Source organism: Schistocerca americana, chromosome 3 (assembly GCF_021461395.2).
Source record: "Schistocerca americana isolate TAMUIC-IGC-003095 chromosome 3, iqSchAmer2.1, whole genome shotgun sequence".
Taxonomy (NCBI): Eukaryota; Metazoa; Arthropoda; class Insecta; order Orthoptera; family Acrididae; genus Schistocerca; species Schistocerca americana.
The window spans coordinates 107,577,187-107,594,549 of record NC_060121.1 but is presented as its reverse complement, the minus strand read 5'-3'; the positions used below and the strand labels follow the sequence as shown (position 1 = coordinate 107,594,549).

General features: G+C 43.7%; 1 protein-coding gene across 1 annotated transcript in view; it reads left to right on the top strand.

Moving 5' to 3' along the window:
- The window catches only part of LOC124605897 (arylsulfatase B-like), a 109,558-nt gene extending 96,029 nt beyond the window's left edge, over positions 1-13,529 (top strand). The window contains exons 8-9 of the mRNA XM_047137844.1: positions 335-493; positions 13,054-13,529. Coding sequence (XP_046993800.1) covers positions 335-493; positions 13,054-13,529 — 635 coding nt within the window. The remainder of the gene's footprint in view (positions 1-334; positions 494-13,053) is intronic.
- Positions 13,530-17,363: the final 3,834 nt, after the last annotated feature.

Sequence of the window (17,363 nt, the reverse complement as noted above, 5' to 3'; positions counted from 1 at the left end):
ATATGCTTGTTTATTGTTGAAGTTCAAGCGCAATAGTTCAATTTTGTCCTGTTTGGAATTAGTCTCCATTTAGCAAAGTATCTTCCCAGCTCTCTAAAGTCTTCTCATAAGAGGTTGCTGCCTTCCTCTTTGAACATACTTCCAAATATTTGTCGCGGAGGATATTATTCAATAAAGATGTTATTCGGCCAGAGGCTGCCCTCCGCCCGACTGGCGTAAAGTGTTTATCGTAGACACTGAGTGGTACGCGTGAAAAATGCCTGCAACCTGACGGTGAATGCTTTAATTCACATATCTCTCTGCAGAGCTATCCATAAGACATCTCATGTTTTAGGTGCAAACGCGTCGAGTCTCCCAACGGACCTGGATGGTGTGGACATGTGGGATGCCCTGGTGAGCGGCGGAGAGTCGCCACGCACGGAGATTCTGCTCAACCGCAACGACGACGACGGGTATGCCGCAGTGAGGGTCGGCGACTGGAAACTCGTCAAGGGTGAGTTCCTCTAAAATGTCTGCAATGAGAAGAGAAAGGATTCGGTGCAAGACAGAAGTTAGAAATAGCAGTAGCATTGCCTATTCATTCGGATTCTATACAGGGTGTTACAAAAAGGTGCGGCCAAACTTTAGCAAACATTCCTCATACACAAAGAAAGAAAATATTTTATGTGGACATGTGTCCGGAAACGCTTACTTTCCATGTTAGAGCTCATTTTATTACTTCTCTTCAAATCACATTAATCATGGAATGGAAACACACAGCAACAGAACGTACCAGCGTGACTTCAAACACTTTGTTACAGGAAATGTGCAAAATGTCCTCCGTTAGCGAGGATACATGCATCCACCCTCCGTCGCATGGAATCCCTGATGCGCTGATGCAGCCCTGGAAAATGGCGTATTGTATCACAGCCGTCTACAATACGAGCACAAAGAGTCTATACATTTGGTACCGGGGTTGCGTAGACAAGAGCTTTCAAATGCCCCCATAAATGAAAGGGGGTTGAGGTCAGGAGAGCGTGGTGGCCATGGAATTGGTCCGCCTCTACCAATCCATCGGTCACCGAATCTGTTGTTGAGAAGCGTACGAGCACTTCGACTGAAATGTGCAGGAGCTCCATCGTGCATGAACCACATGTTGTGTCGTACTTGTAAAGGCACATGTTGTAGCAGCACAGGTAGAGTATCCCGTATGAAATGATGGCGGTGAATCGAGGAAGTACAGTACATACTGATTAAACTATAATGAGCTCTAACATGGAAATTAAGCGTTTCCGGACAAATGTCCACATAACATCTTTTCTTTATTTGTGTGTGAGGAATGTTTCCTGAAACTTTGGCCGTACCTTTTTGTAACACCCTGTATACACTACTAGGCATTAAAATTGCTACACCAAGAAGAAATGCAGGTGATAAACGAGTATTCATTGGGCAAATATATTATACTCGAACTGACATGTATTTACCATTTTCACGCAATTTGGGTGCATAAATCCTGAGAAATCAGTACCCAGATCAACCACCTCTGGCCGTAATAACGGCCTTGATACGCCTAGGCATTGAGTCAAACAGATCTTGGATGGCATGTACAAGTACAGCTGCCCATGCAGCTTCAACACGATACCACAGTTCATCAAGAGTAGTGACTGGCGCATTGTGACGAGCCAGTCGGCCACCATTGACCAGACGTTATCAATTGGTGAGAGATCTGGAGAATTGGCTGGCCATGGCAGCAGTCGAACATTTTCTGTATCCAGAAAGGCCCGTACAGGAAGATCAACATGCGGTCGTGCATTATCCTGCTGAAATGTATGGTTTCGCAGGGATCGAATTAAGGGTAGAGCCACGTGTCGTAACACATCTAAAATGTAACGTAATCTGTTCAGAGTGCCTTGAATGCGAACAAGAGGTGACCGAGTCGTGTAACCAATGGCACCCTTTACCATCACGCCTGGTTATATAGCAGTATGGCGATGACGAAAACACGCTACCGATGTGCGTTCACCGTGATGTCGCCAAACACGGATGCACCCATCATGATGGTGTAGACAGAACCTGGATTCATCCGAAAAAAGTGACGTTTTGCCAATCGTGCACCCAGGTTCGTCATTGAGTATACGATCGCAGGAGCTCCTGTCTGCGACGCAGCGTCTAGGGCAACCACAGCTATGGTCTCCGAGCTGATAGTCCATGCTGCTGAAAACATTGTTCAACTGTTCGTGCAGATGGTTATTGTCTTGCAAACGTCCCCATCTGTTGACTCAGGGATCGAGACGTGGCTACACGATCCCTTACAGCCATGCGGATAAGATGCCTGTCATCTCGACTGCTAGAGATACGAGGCCGTTGGGACCCAGTAAGGCGATCCGTACTACCCTCCTGTACCCAAGGATTCCGTATTCTGCTAACTGTCACTGGATCTCGACCAACGCGAGCCGCAATGTCGCCATACGATAAACCGCAATCGCGATGGGCTACAATCCGACCTTAATCAAAGTCGGAAACGTGACGGTACGCATTTCTTCTCCTTACACGAGGCATCACATCAACGTTTCACCAGGAAACACCGGTCAACTGCTTTTTGTGTATTAGAAATCGGTTGGAAACTTTCCTGATGCCAGCCTTTTGTGAATGCTCTGAAAAGCTAATCATTTACATATGACAGCATCTTCTTCCTGTAGGTTAAATTTCGCGTCTGTAGCACGTCATCTTCGTGGTGTAGCAATTTTAATGGCCAGTAGTGTAAGTTTGTGCTGGACCCTGTTTCAACCATGATAAAAAGTACTTGATGAAACATATTTGAAGACTGTACCTTGCCATCAGCATCAGGTGATACCAGTAGTATGAGCTTCTTTGCTGCATCGCGTGTCATGGGTGGGTGAGATAAAGGAACAGATAAGTTCCGATGTAAAGGAAGGTGCAGTGTTCAAAGGTTTGTTGAAAGATACAAGAGTCGAGCTAAGTGATACTAGGCCGACAGGTGGTTATGAATAACAGTGAGAGAAAGCAACTCTACCTACCATTACCCTAGTTTGGAGGTTACGTCTGAGCACCACAATCTCTTCAAAAATGGTTCAAATGGCTCTGAGCACCATGGGACTTAACGTCTGAGGTCATCAGTCCCCTAGAACGTAGAACTACTTAAACCTTACTAACCTATGAACGTCACACACATCCATGCCCGAAGCAGGGTTCGAACGTGCGACCGTAGCGGTCGCGCGGTTTCAGACCGTAGCGCCTAGAACCGCTCGACCACTCCGGCCGGCCCACAGTCTCTCTTTGGTCCAATCCTGTGCAGGACTGTAGTGCCAACACGTGGTAAATCCTTTGACGACCTGCCTCCATGTAGCTCCGGCTTGGTCATGATGACTAGCTTGTTGCAAGCCCATCCAAGTCAAGCTCTTAATCTGGTCTATTCACCGTAATGATGCGCGCCATCCAGGCTATCGGTCGTCGACTTTTCCCTGAATAATTGTTTGTTCCATTGCTTTTTGCTTTCTGGCAGTATGATAAGAATATTTCAGCTTATGCCGATCTGCCTCAGAATCGATTCATTAGTTCAACGTGCTGTCCACTGTACCCTAAGTAACCTTCTATAGCACCACATTTCCATAGCATCAGTTCTGCGACAATCTGCTGTCCTCATCGTCCAAATTTCTGCTCCGTAGTTCGCGACAGGGAAGATTTAGAGTTTGGATGAGGATGAACTTTCTATTGCCTGAGATGGAAGTGTCCGTTCAAATGCGAGCAAGTTTTCCTGCAGAATTTCTCGCAACCAAAACGTTCCCAGGGACCTCAGGCTCGCAGTTTCAGTTATCAATGGCAATACATCCTAAATGCTCGATGCGACTGAAGTCGTAGGCAGAAATATTTGTTATGTCATTAGGGTGATCAACCATCGTCCCTTTGGCCTTCGTATTGTTGATTTAAAGATCATATTCTGTTTTTCGTTCGGCGAACCTTCGCATAACAGTTTCCAGTTGATGACAGTCTATTGCAACTATCAGGGTGTCAAGTATAACAATTCCATCATGGCAGTCCTCAAGAACATCGCGCATACGTATTGAACAACAGAGAAAAGAGAATTCAACCTTGTCTCACGCCGATGTTAGTAGAAAAGATATCTGAGAAGGTGTTATCGATTCTTTGTATCTCTGTGTTGGGAAAGTACAGTTGTTGGATTATGTGTAACAAGTGTCTTGGTGCATCCACCGATATGAGAATAGTCCACAGGTTTCTCGTAATCCACGAATCGCATAGTTATGTTACCAGAATGAAATTTGCGCTCTGCAGCGGAGTGTGAGCTGATATGAAATTTCCTGGACGATTAAATCTGTGTGCCGGACCGAGACTCGAACTCGGGACCTTTGCCTTTCGAGGGCAATGAGCTAACCATGCACGACTCACGAATCGTTCCCACAGCTGTACTTACACCAGTACCTCGTCTCCTACCTTCCAAACTTCCGGTGGAAGTGCAGCTTTAAGGACGAGTCGTAAGTTGTTCTTGGGTTTCTCAGTTGGTAGAACACTTGCCTGCAAATGGCACAGTTTCGGTCCGGCACACAGATTTAATCTGCCAGGAAACAGTGAAAATTTCATTCTGTAAACATCCTGACGCTATGGCTAAGCCATGTCTCTGCATTGGTCTTGCAAGGTTCGTAGGAGAGCTTCTGTGAGGTTTCAAAGATAGGAGACGAGATCCTGGTGGAAGTAGAGCTGTCAGGAAGGGTCATGAGTCGTGCTTGGGTAGCACAGTTGGTAGAGCACTTGTCCGTGATAGGCAAAGATCACGAGTTCGAGTCTATGGCACACAGTTTCAATCTGCCAGGAAGTTTCATGTGCGAGAGAGATAAACAATGGAGAATAATACTATCAAGGAACTTCAGTCAAAAATATTTTTAATTAGTCAGAATCTAACAAATACACTCCTGGAAATTGAAATAAGAACACCGTGAATTCATTGTCCCAGGAAGGGGAAACTTTATTGACACATTCCTGGGGTCAGATACATCACATGATCACACTGACAGAACCACAGGCACATAGACACAGGCAACAGAGCATGCACAATGTCGGCACTAGTACAGTGTATATCCACCTTTCGCAGCAATGCAGGCTGCTATTCTCCCATGGAGACGATCGTAGAGATGCTGGATGTAGTCCTGTGGAACGGCTTGCCATGCCATTTCCACCTGGCGCCTCAGTTGGACCAGCGTTCGTGCTGGACGTGCAGACCGTGTGAGACGACGCTTCATCCAGTCCCAAACATGCTCAATGGGGGACAGATCCGGAGATCTTGCTAGCCAGGGTAGTTGACTTACACCTTCTAGAGCACGTTGGGTGGCACGGGATACGTGCGGACGTGCATTGTCCTGTTGGAACAGCAAGTTCCTTTGCCGGTCTAGGAATGGTAGAACGATGGGTTCGATGACGGTTTGGATATACCGTGCACTATTCAGTGTCCCCTCGACGATCACCAGTGGTGTACGGCCAGTGTAGGAGATCGCTCCCCACACCATGATGCCGGGTGTTGGCCCTGTGTGCCTCGGTTGTATGCAGTCCTGATTGTGGCGCTCACCTGCACGGCGCCAAACACGCATACGACCATCATTGGCACCAAGGCAGAAGCGACTCTCATCGCTGAAGACGACACGTCTCCATTCGTCCCTCCATTCACGCCTGTCGCGACACCACTGGAGGCGGGCTGCACGATGTTGGGGCGTGAGCGGAAGACGGCCTAACGGTGTGCGGGACCGTAGCCCAGCTTCATGGAGACGGTTGCGAATGGTCCTCGCCGATACCCCAGGAGCAACAGTGTCCCTAATTTGCTGGGAAGTGGCGGTGCGGTCCCCTACGGCACTGCGTAGGATCCTACGGTCTTGGCGTGCATCCGTGCGTCGCTGCGGCCCGGTCCCAGGTCGACGGGCACGTGCACCTTCCGCCGACCACTGGCGACAACATCGATGTACTGTGGAGACCTCACGCCCCACGTGTTGAGCAATTCGGCGGTACGTCCACCCGGCCTCCCGCATGCCCACTATACGCCCTCGCTCAAAGTCCGTCAACTGCATGTACGGTTCACGTCCACGCTGTCGCGGCGTGCTACCAGTGTTAAAGACTGCGATGGAGCTCCGTATGCCACGGCAAACTGGCTGACACTGACGGCGGCGGTGCACAAATGCTGCGCAGCTAGCGCCATTCGACGGCCAACACCGCGGTTCCTGGTGTGTCCGCTGTGCCGTGCGTGTGATCATTGCTTGTACAGCCCTCTCGCAGTGTCCGGAGCAAGTATGGTGGATCTGACACACCGGTGTCAATGTGTTCTTTTTTCCATTTCCAGGAGTGTATAACTGTCTGGTGCTACCCCCTTGGTGGAGTAAATTCGGACATTCATGGAATTTCGGAGCAAAGGCCCTTATTACACTCTAATGGGGTAATTTCTGACTGTGAATATAGTTTTAAAAAAATACACATATTTAGAAAAATATTTTACATGCTTAGAAAACTTTTTTGGCAAATTGATACAAAATATTCTACATATCTTCAGTAAACATTTGACACATATTTATAAAACCTTTACATACATATTTACAAACTATTTGATTAAGAAAGACAACTTACTCATCCAACAAAAAATAATAATCTATAATATGTTCTCAGTGAAAGAAAACTTCCGCTTCCCTTCTCTTGGAGTCGGCAACTCTCTTACAATACAATAGCATCGTCTGAAATGGAAGGAAAAATAAACACAGATTTTCTGCCTTGATATAGACTCAGAAATCTGACTTCCACTTCTTTTGTGCCCACTTGTGTTGCGATTCCAACAAACAGCCTATTTCGATGTTTCCCCCAGTCATGTGTAGATGATTCATAAGAACAAAAAGGACTTGCAATATGGCGGCCGAACTCCTCCAAATGGGGCCTGCCGACCAACAATGCCATACGATCATTTCCATTTCCATTAGAACAAAAGGCTCCACTTCCAGAACTGATTACTCTGCTCTGCTGCTTTCGTCTCCAGTGGGTACTGCATCGTTATTCACAAGCAGTCAGACACTGAATCAGTATTATCTCTGTTTGTCATATCGATGACTAAAATGGACTTTTCTGCGGCAACATACATTTTTCACTTTCGTTGGACACTTTTATTGTTTTTCATTCCATAATGAACATTCTGAAGCATATCTCCAAAGCTCGAAGGCCAGGCTTCTAAAGAATCGTGTCGAGAGTTATGTCCGTGAGGCAATTTTTTGAGGACTTTCAGGGTCAAATGGAATTAATCCCATTCCACGCAATGCACTTCTTATATTGTCTTCTTCGTTTGCTGATACTTTTTAAGCGTTTCCTTCAAAAGTGATGGGAGAGCATCTATCGATATTAGTCGATGGGAGCTCTTCTTTCAATGCGTAAGTACTGCCCGCCAAGTAGCTTTCAAAGTTCTGAATTAACCTACATGTAATGCCTGTAAAATATGAGTAGTGGTTAGTGGCAACAAAATAAAATAAATTTCATTCGTCTCACAGCCATCTTTTTTTTTTTACCCGCGGTGAAATGTGACTTGAAAGGTTGCCTCGTATCGTAACTTTCTCCCCCTCCATTGACTTCAGATAAGGCAGAGCAATAGTTACACACCAGTCTTGAAATGTAGACAGAACAAATTATCCACTTTTACTGCGGTTGTAGTAGGTTCCTTAGGGACCTCCTTCTTTGCAAGTCTTCCATAAATGCTCCGATTTGTAGACCACATAGGGTGGTAATAATTTTCCGTCCCAAGTCGCTGCCATCATTACTAAAACATCTTTTGTTCCCCTTCTGATTCTCACTTGTTTCCTCCCAGGGTCGCCACACAGATTGGTCTCATCATAAGTGATTATATTTTTGGGATCTATATTTTCCATTTTTTCACCACCATTCTGGAAATACGATTTCGTTGTCTCATAATTCACTACAGCTCGTTACCCTTTAATGTTCTCAGCTAGCCGGACGCTTAATATGGCAGTGTGACGCTGCAAGAATGAACGCTACCACTCAATCCGGGGCATGTTACAAGGAAAACGTTTTTTCCTTCGTCCACATTTATCAAGATATCCTTTCACTATATACCTAACATCATCACAGGTAAAAGGAAAACCGCAATGTGCAGCCATTAAAATACCATGGACAAGTGTGTTCTCTTCAATGTGTGTGTGTTTGTCGGCTCGAGGGAAATGGATGTTCTACTCTGATTGACACAGGTCGGCGTCCGTCGAGCGCGACATCTCCGATCTGTAACTGTTAAAACAAACTCCTGTCTTTGTTTGGTTGATTTCTGATACTACCTCCTTTTAACAGATATCCGCGTATCGACGGAGCAGCGCGCCGAAATGTATATGCGTCCCTCGATTATAATTGAAGCAATGGTGTTCGAAGTATGTGTGTCTTCCTTACTGCCACACACAGCGACTGCACCACTCGGTACCGCAACAACTCCCTGTATCTGAAACAATAAACCAAATATCCTTCGCGTGTTCGCGACGGGATTATTCACTTACACGAAACTTGAAAATAATAATTTTTATGCCCAGTTTGCAAACGAATGTTCAAACGCAGGTAATATGATATCTCGAATTATATGTTCCACCATTCAAGACGCTGCCACATTATACTCTTGCGAGGATGTTGACACAATAAAGTTCAATGAAATGATACAGACGACACGAAGTAACAAAGTTATAACTGAGTTTATTGAACTTCTGAATTATCCAACCGCTGCACTGGAAATCACACCAATCTGTCATTCAAGGAATTGAAGCTACGATTTACATCAGCAATTCTGATATTGACTACAGCTTCCGACAACACGGCGTACCTGTGAATGCTCGATGACTGAGTGTATATGTTTCCCATTCAAGTCTGTTTGTAGAATTTATGTCGACGTCTGGTACATTTCTGGGTCTTTCAATGTTCGTGACAATCACAGATCACGACGACTAAGTTCCAGAATTGATTTTCCCTCGCGTATAATATCTGTTCCGTTGTCTGGCTAAACGGTAAATGTTCTATGACCTTTCTTCAGAACTTTGACTAACACATCAAGACGATAATTGGAAAACTTAACAATTCCAGATAGGTCTGAAACAATCTAACATCGGTCAATAAGCGGGCTTTATATCGCGACGTCTACAAGAGAGCGAATTAAAATCTCCATTGAAGTTTCTCATTGTAGTCGCAGCGAACTTACAGCTCGATGTGGCTACAATTCGTTTTTTGGATAAATGTTATCTCTGATCACTTTATCTCGCCTTGGTTTTAACCTTCGTAAAACGTATATTTTGAATTCTTTATTTAGAGTTTCATGCTTCGTGGATTGAGTAATCATCTGATAGTCTTTCATATTTTTCTTTCCGTGGAATAGATGCTGCTAGTTCCTTAGCATTTCTGTTGGTCAAACTTTCAGTAGTGTTAATGTTTTGTTGCCAGTAGCTACTGTCAAGGTCAGGATGGCTGATTTTTATATCCTTCGCAGTCAAAAGGGATGTAATTAGGGGCTCTATATTTGGGTTCCTGTAAATGGTACTTAAGACAGGCCTTCCAGTCACTAGGGGATTTTTATTATAAACTTTATTCTCTAACGTTGAACGTGGTACATTAAATTTGCTTGACGCCTTTCTGTACAATAGTTTTCCTAATCTTACAGCAGCAACAGTCTTTCCAGGATATTTACGATCATAGTTGCGCCTCTGAAGAGCACCAAGCGTATGCAGCATTGCCCGATATTACCCCAACGTGTGTAGATATATCTAAATACTTCGCTAGACATTAGCGAAAATGAGATGTGGCGACAAACTGTATTCACTCTTCCTTCCTAACATTTAAGTTAGTAAACTATAAGCAAATTAAGCTTACTAATTTTTTTCTCTTCGTGTACAATGACGATAGTATTCGCATAAAGATAACTAGCAACAATTGTACACTGCACTATAGTCTGCTACACACAGCTCTTTCAACTTACAACTGCTACAATGTGTGGTCGTATTCGCTTGACAATACGTTAGGTGTAACCAGCAATAGTGCGTGCGAAATAAAAGCCTGCATTCAGTGATACCAACGTAAGAACAGAAATATGCTGCTACCATCCGAAATAACCCCTGTGTCCGATATTTCCCCATCTTACGGTTCGTGAAAGTAGGGCCTTCAGCCTCTCATTCAATACAGTGAGCCTGATTATACTCACAATGGAGATAAGGGCTATTGTTCGTTAGTTCTCACAATCAAGTGGAGAACCTTGTTTGATCAGTGGTGTGAAAATGGAGTTCCACCAATTGTGTGGCTAATTTTGAGACATCCATAAATTTCAACATGGCCTATGCACTATGTCCACAGCTAAGTTACCAATGGTTTTACGACATCAACAGTAATTCCATCGTGGCCTGGTGCCCACTGATTCAGCATTCTTTTTTGTCAGATGATCCACTTCTTCTCTAAGGATTGCTGGTTCAGTGCCTGTTGTGTTCTGCTGCTTTAGCATTGCGTTTGAGTACGCAGCGAACAGCTAGATGAAGTATTGGCTTCATACTTCGGCCAAGCCTTTTGCGTCTGTCGTGGTTTTTCCGTGGACGTCTTACCTGTATCTTGGGTGAAAGCTAACTCGCGCAGTATCCCGCCTTGTCGTAATGTTCTGAGCAGTAGTCGCATGTGCCTCCAACTGTGCTTCCTTCCTGCAAGCGTGTTTAATTTCATTATCCGTTTTTTTTTTTCGTAAGTTGGTCTCGTTGTTCTGGATTCTTGGCTGTTACTCGGGTTTTAAGCCGTTTGTCAATAAAAGTCAAAGTTTCGTTAGATATTCAGCGTCGTCACCATGGTTTACATCTCTGGCATCTTGCTAACTGCGCGTCTGATCCGTTTTCCTCTGCTTTTTCAGGCTACGTTGTAATTTACCAAATAAGGTGGTCAGCTGCTATGAAGTATTTCTTGGAAAACAGTTTTTTCGACTTCGTTTTAGCCAGTGGGCTACTCAGCCTAATTTTAAGGTAGGCCCCCTTTAGACGAAGTTCATATCCACATTCGGCACTAGGTTTTGTTACGACAATGCAAAAAGCATTGTCAACGTGGATGTAGTCAATTTGCTTCTTATTATGTCCATTTGGGAAGTTCCATGCAAATGAATGGCGTCTGTGGTGTTTAAAACGGAAAATTTGCTGTCGGTTGCAGTCTGCAACAATCGATACCCTCGTTCTTTGCTTATTCCAAGACCATATTATCCCTTGTCTCTCGCAAGTGGTTGTTCATCAAAGTGGTCCCGACTTTCGCACTCAAATCTCCGCGTACGACCATGGTTGCCGCAATTATATCTTCTTCATTTACATAGATGTATTCAGTTTCTTGGTCATGTGCAAAGTTGGTGAGTAGATATTCCAGGATAAGATGTAACTTATATGGTATTGTGTTGAGGGTGGAAGTTAATAGTCTCTCGTTGATGAGTCTATATGCGTCAACATTTTGCACCATACGCTTGCTGACGAGAAACCCGAAACCATTTTTCCCTGTATCATCCACTACGGCAATGTACATAATGTGATCATCGGTTGCAAAATTCCCTCAGCCTTTTCCCGTGTTTCTGATAAGCCACAGTTGTCAGTTCGATGCTTCTTTAGTTCTCGTTCATCAGGGCGAATTTTTCACGGGTGAAGTAAGCAACACAAGTTCCATGTAGCTATTACGTTTCCTTTCCGACTATGGTCTGTCTTTGGTTGGTCGGTACAAGACTGACCGTACAAGATCTGATCGGCCCCCTCTGCACATTTCACATCTGCCCCAAATCCAAACCGACGCCGACCGCTACTCTGGTCGGTCGGCGTCATGTTTTTCACATTTTGACTGTTCATGATGCGTTCATGGGATTTAACTCAGATGATTTCCTGATTATAACAACGTTGGTCATCTTGTGGCTCACCTTTAAGGGCAGTTTCCCACCCTGCGGATAAGATGGTTCCATATGCTTCTAACCGCTCATTCGCCCTCCGAGGAAGATGTTGTCATCTGATGGTAGGGGGACCCCCACAGTACAAACTTGGAAGCAATGAAAGAACCAATCCTGTCATTGGAACAATGAAGTTTCAACCAATCGCTATCAGCTCTCTTGCTCATTGTCAAGCGGTGGCCATTTTCCGCTAGATGTATCTCATAGTACCTCATAAAATTTCTGTCGTATCTTTCTCGTATTATACAAACTCGACTCCAGTACCTTGACATTGCTAATGTCCTGTCCATATGAGCTAAGTCCGCACTAAATCGGGCAGAAACTACGATCACAAAATTGGAAATTTATACATCCCATCTTAGTTATCTGTCTGTATTTCCCTGCATCGGAGTACCTATCTTCCTTCACATTCAATCCATTCTGCAGCTTAATATACCAACTCTAGTATTTCCCTACCAACAAGTCTCAGTCTCCCACAGTCTAACACACTAGCTAGCTGCATGTCTATTTCACGCCTTTCTTCACTGAAAACGTGGTTCGATCCTACACAATCCAGGGATGCGTATTGTTTAGTCACGTTTAGTTCAACAACCAGATTTTATAAATTAATAGGTGCAGGGTTGCATTTTAAATTATCACACCCTATCATCAGATGACATTAATGGTATTGTTATCTGTTGACTGTTGGCTGTAGTTCACTGTCAGCACGTGTGGTGTCGAGGTGGACAAAAGACAACAGCATGGCAACAATAGTAGACACGGGGCAGTCTAAGGACTACGCCACGAGAAATCTGACATCGACGAACGGAGAGATGATAAGAGCTGTACCAGAGCAGATGTCACAGGCAGAAAGTCACCACGGACCGGAGGGAACAGATTGTGGTAGCAGGGTAGAGATACAGAGCTCGCTTGTGCCGTTTACCACTGAGGCCATACCACACACAGAAGTAACTTGGGCTGGGTAGCGACAGAGCCTCTGGGCCGCTTAGTGTCAATATGTGGTGTTCGACAAGGAAGCACTCTTCTTCTTATGGCTGCTATAAATGGCATGAGTTGCATGTTAATATGTAACACTGATCCATGTCTTCTATGTGCAGGAAAGCAATACAATACTGCCGACACCGGCTACCACGGGGCTAGTGGTACGGAAGACGGCTCGAGCACCCCAGCCTACAACACAGAGCTGGTGGCGGGCAGCCTCGCAGGCCTGGCCGTGTCCAGGCTGTCTGGAGCGGCCGCCCCGTCTGACGTCATGCTGCGGCTGAGGGCGGAGGCGACGGTGTCCTGCCCCGATCGGCCGCAGACCCCCGCCTGCGTGCCCGTGAGCGAGGACGACACGTGCGTCTTCAACGTGGCGCGGGACCCCTGCGAAGAAGGACTCTCCGGAAGTGCTGACCATGCTACTGGAGAGACTGGACGCTCTGTCGGATCCGATGCTGCCCGTGCAAGACCTGTACATAGAGCCCGAGTTGGCAATGCCGTCTCGCTGGAACAACACGTGGGTGCCCTGGACGGACTGCGTCGAGGATCCGTCCTACATCGCCTGCAACGTCGACACTCCAGCTTCTGGTGACGCTCAGTGACTGCCGCGTCACTTACTTCAGTTTCCTGCATTTGTGTAGGGTATTATTGCAGTTACGTTCCTTTCATTCGTAAATACTATGATGATTTATTTACATACTTACACTATTTTTGAATTCCACAAAATAAAGTAAAATAATGCTAAATTCCTTTATTTATTTCAAAAAATGTTTCAAACAACTTAATTATTTTCTACTGTCGTGAAATGTATTTCCAATTATGTTATTGTTCATAAATCTTTTGTTATTGACGTAGTTGCCTGTTGGCTATCACCTTGCAATCTTCATTCGAAGTTTGCTTCTCTCATTTCGCCAGTACGAACGGCTGGCGTTGTCAAAGACTGATCCTTGATTTCTGGTGGCTTCCAGGGCAATGGAAGATCGTCATTGACAGTGCAAGTCACTTGTGGTGCTAACAAAGCCATGAAACAAAGGTTGGCCGAAGCTAATGAGAGGAAAGCCAAAAGACAATAGTTCAGCAAGTGGCCACGGCGGTCATAACAGTTTCTCATTATTGTCATGCCAAGTTCTTTTTCTTTTTTTTTTTTTTTTTTGGATTATTAACACTCCTCCCACAAATCCTGTTCCTACCACAAACCATTCACGCAAACCTTCTCTACACACACACACACACACACACACACACACACACACACACAAACAAACAAACGACCTTGCAACTATGGAGCCTGGACAAAGCCAAGAACTTTTTATCGAAATATTCATTATCCATAGGCACGGCTCTTTGCTCTATACCAACATCACGTGATCCTTACCTGTTAAACAATCAAAAATTTCGAAATATTTCTATGCCTGTGTCGACAAATCAAAACATATGTAGAAACAGAGACTCATGCATATATCTGAAGCTTCAAATCGAACGAACATCTTTAGAACGTAATGCAGTATGACAACATAATTCCGATTAGCATCTTCTACAATGCATCAAAACACGTATACACGTATGTCGGTAACTTTTCTTAATAGTTACAAATCTTTGCAAACACCACCTAAATAACGCTGACGAATATACAGATCTTACTTACACAAGAATAAATTTGTTATAGAGTAGTGACGACAACGATTAATTTTCGTTTAATCTTACTACGTCACGTATGCCTGGATGTCACCCACTTAATACAACACATTTGTAAGCGAATAGTACAGAACACATGATAATTATACAAGTATGACCGAGCAAAGTTATTTACACACGGAGAAGTGTGTTTTTTTACATATGATTCCTCGCGGTATACTTTTTGAAATCTTTCTTTCGACTGGAAATAAATAATGAAGAAAAATTAACATTTATCACTTTTTCTGACCATAAATGCACCGTAAGAAACATCAACGTGCAGGTACCACAGAAGAAAGTCAGCCAAATTGGGTCAAATGAATGGCGTGGATGGTTGCAGTGTATCAGAGTAATTAAATAAGCAAAGGGATATCGTAGCTTGTCCAATATACCTTAGTTTTAAAGTTTGTGCTACGTCACCAATAATGTCATTATGTCTACCTAGGAGCAAGCTATACTGCAAGACAGGTAGTATACAATATACAGTGTGAGTGACCTAAAACTTACACCACAAATATTGCACAAATGGAAAATGTTGTTCATGTCAGTGGCACGTATTGTTAATCAATAAATGGATTGCAATAATAGTCAGGAATAGTAGTTTTCGTGCAAACACAGATTTATCCAAATCAGAATGTCAGCGATGTTTGCTTCTGACTTCTAGTGCTACTCATTTAAGGGTACCATATTGTGCAGCGTTTCCACAACGATACTTGTTTTGCCATTTAGCCTTCTGTAACAGGAAGCTGGAAGTCAACGGAGGGGGGGGGGGGGTACAACTGATTTAGCGTTAGGAGACCTTTAATGCTCATATACATTTATTTAAAAACCGAAGACACTACACAAATTAATAAATATTGTATATGCAATAGTCTCTGATATCATTCATTAATAAAACTTACAAATAATTTAGAAAAGACAGCAGTAAACACATCTCTATTAAACAATGGACTTGCAGCCATCAGGCTCCTTAACATATACCAATGTTAAATAAAAGAAATGTTGCAACTATTAGGTATAAACTGGTATTTCCTTAAAGGTCGCCAGATGGCAATAAGAAAATTTACACAAAGTTCTACCTGAAACAACCTGGCGCCTTTGTATAATCAAACGTACTAACGGTGTAAACCATGACAGAGGAACAGATTACCTATGCTAGAGCCACCCACTCTGTACGTCCATTCAGTGATATGAATAAGAGAACTACATAAAAGGCAGAACATCATTTAATTATTTCTTGATGCAATAATTTACTAACACCCGTATGTATTGTAGAAATTTATTTTAAGAACTTCTTATGAGCTACCAGTTTCTACATTACACTGATGCCATCTTCAGGCCCCACACGTCATAGTCGTAAAAACGCTATACACGGAAGCAGCCACATTACTGGATCCGTGAATCAAATCGTTATGGAACAGCTCTTGGTGACAAGGCGACATTGACTTAGTGGTAATGGAATAATGAACTTATTTGATGTGAATACTGTCTTCGAGAAGTGTTTCGGGTACAGATACACCATGTCTACACAGACAGATTGCGCAAAATCCATCTGCATATTCCTTTACCGGTACGAAGTTGATTCTTTGTCAATATGCGAACCACATGATGTCCAACTGCCATTCTCATAGTTGTACTAAATCTGGATTCTTCCTAATTGTTAAACATTTAACTGAAATGAAAGTCGCTAGCCAATCGAAAGTTCCTCTGGATGAGATTGAGATCATGGCCAAAACCAGCAATCGGTTTCACAATCGAACTAAACCTCCTGCGTTCTACGCAACACGACTTTCACCCACCCAGTCTGACAGACTCTAAACCAAGCGGTCACTACAGCGTGTGACCGTTGCGGCACGACTCAGTTTCCGAACTGTCGCAACACATGACGTCCTCTATAAAAAAATTGTTCATCGATAATCCTTGCCACGAAACAGTCGCAACAATATTCTTGCTGGACACGTACCAGAGCCACTTATTCATTAACGGAAAAGAAGTTTCCTGCTTTACACTCTCTATTACGAAGTACTAGATGCTACAGAAACACCTAATCTTCAGATCGTTCCCCGGTTTGGTGAGACTATAAGACAGCGAAATAATTTCGCACGGTGTATCACTGCTGGTTGTCCCTTAAGTGAAGATTTGATTGTAACTGTCATCTCCACTAGATTTAACACTTGCGGTGGACAGAGAAGTAAAATATTTATTTAAATGTATCTGCAATGTAACTCAAGACAGTTTCCTTCACATACAAATAATTAATATACAAAACCTACCAGACGTCGTGAGTCTACATCGAAACAACAGTTCTAACTGTATAACAGGAAATTAATATTTTGGTTTCAGCGTGCAGTAATTATTAGCTTTGTTAATACTGAATGTAGTGTGCATGCGAAACAGGGATATTAACTTTGTAATTTCTGCAATGAAAATGTCAAACTTTAGCCTACTCCTTTTATATTAGTGCCATAGATCAGCACATACCATTGCATGTTTTGGCAGTCGATTGTTAACGTCTACAGCCGTATCCAACGGGTCTAAAACCGGTATTCTATTAAAAACTTAATGAGAAAAAAATACTAATATATTTTGGTACTAAAAGCCTGACCACCTAGTGTTGCTACGAATGTAAGGTTATTTATAAAGCGACATGAGGAGACATACAAATGGTCGACAAACACAAACATGCAATGTTCGTTTCCTGTCCCTTTCTTGGGTTTCTGTTTGATTCGTAATGTTTTTGTCGTCATTAAGA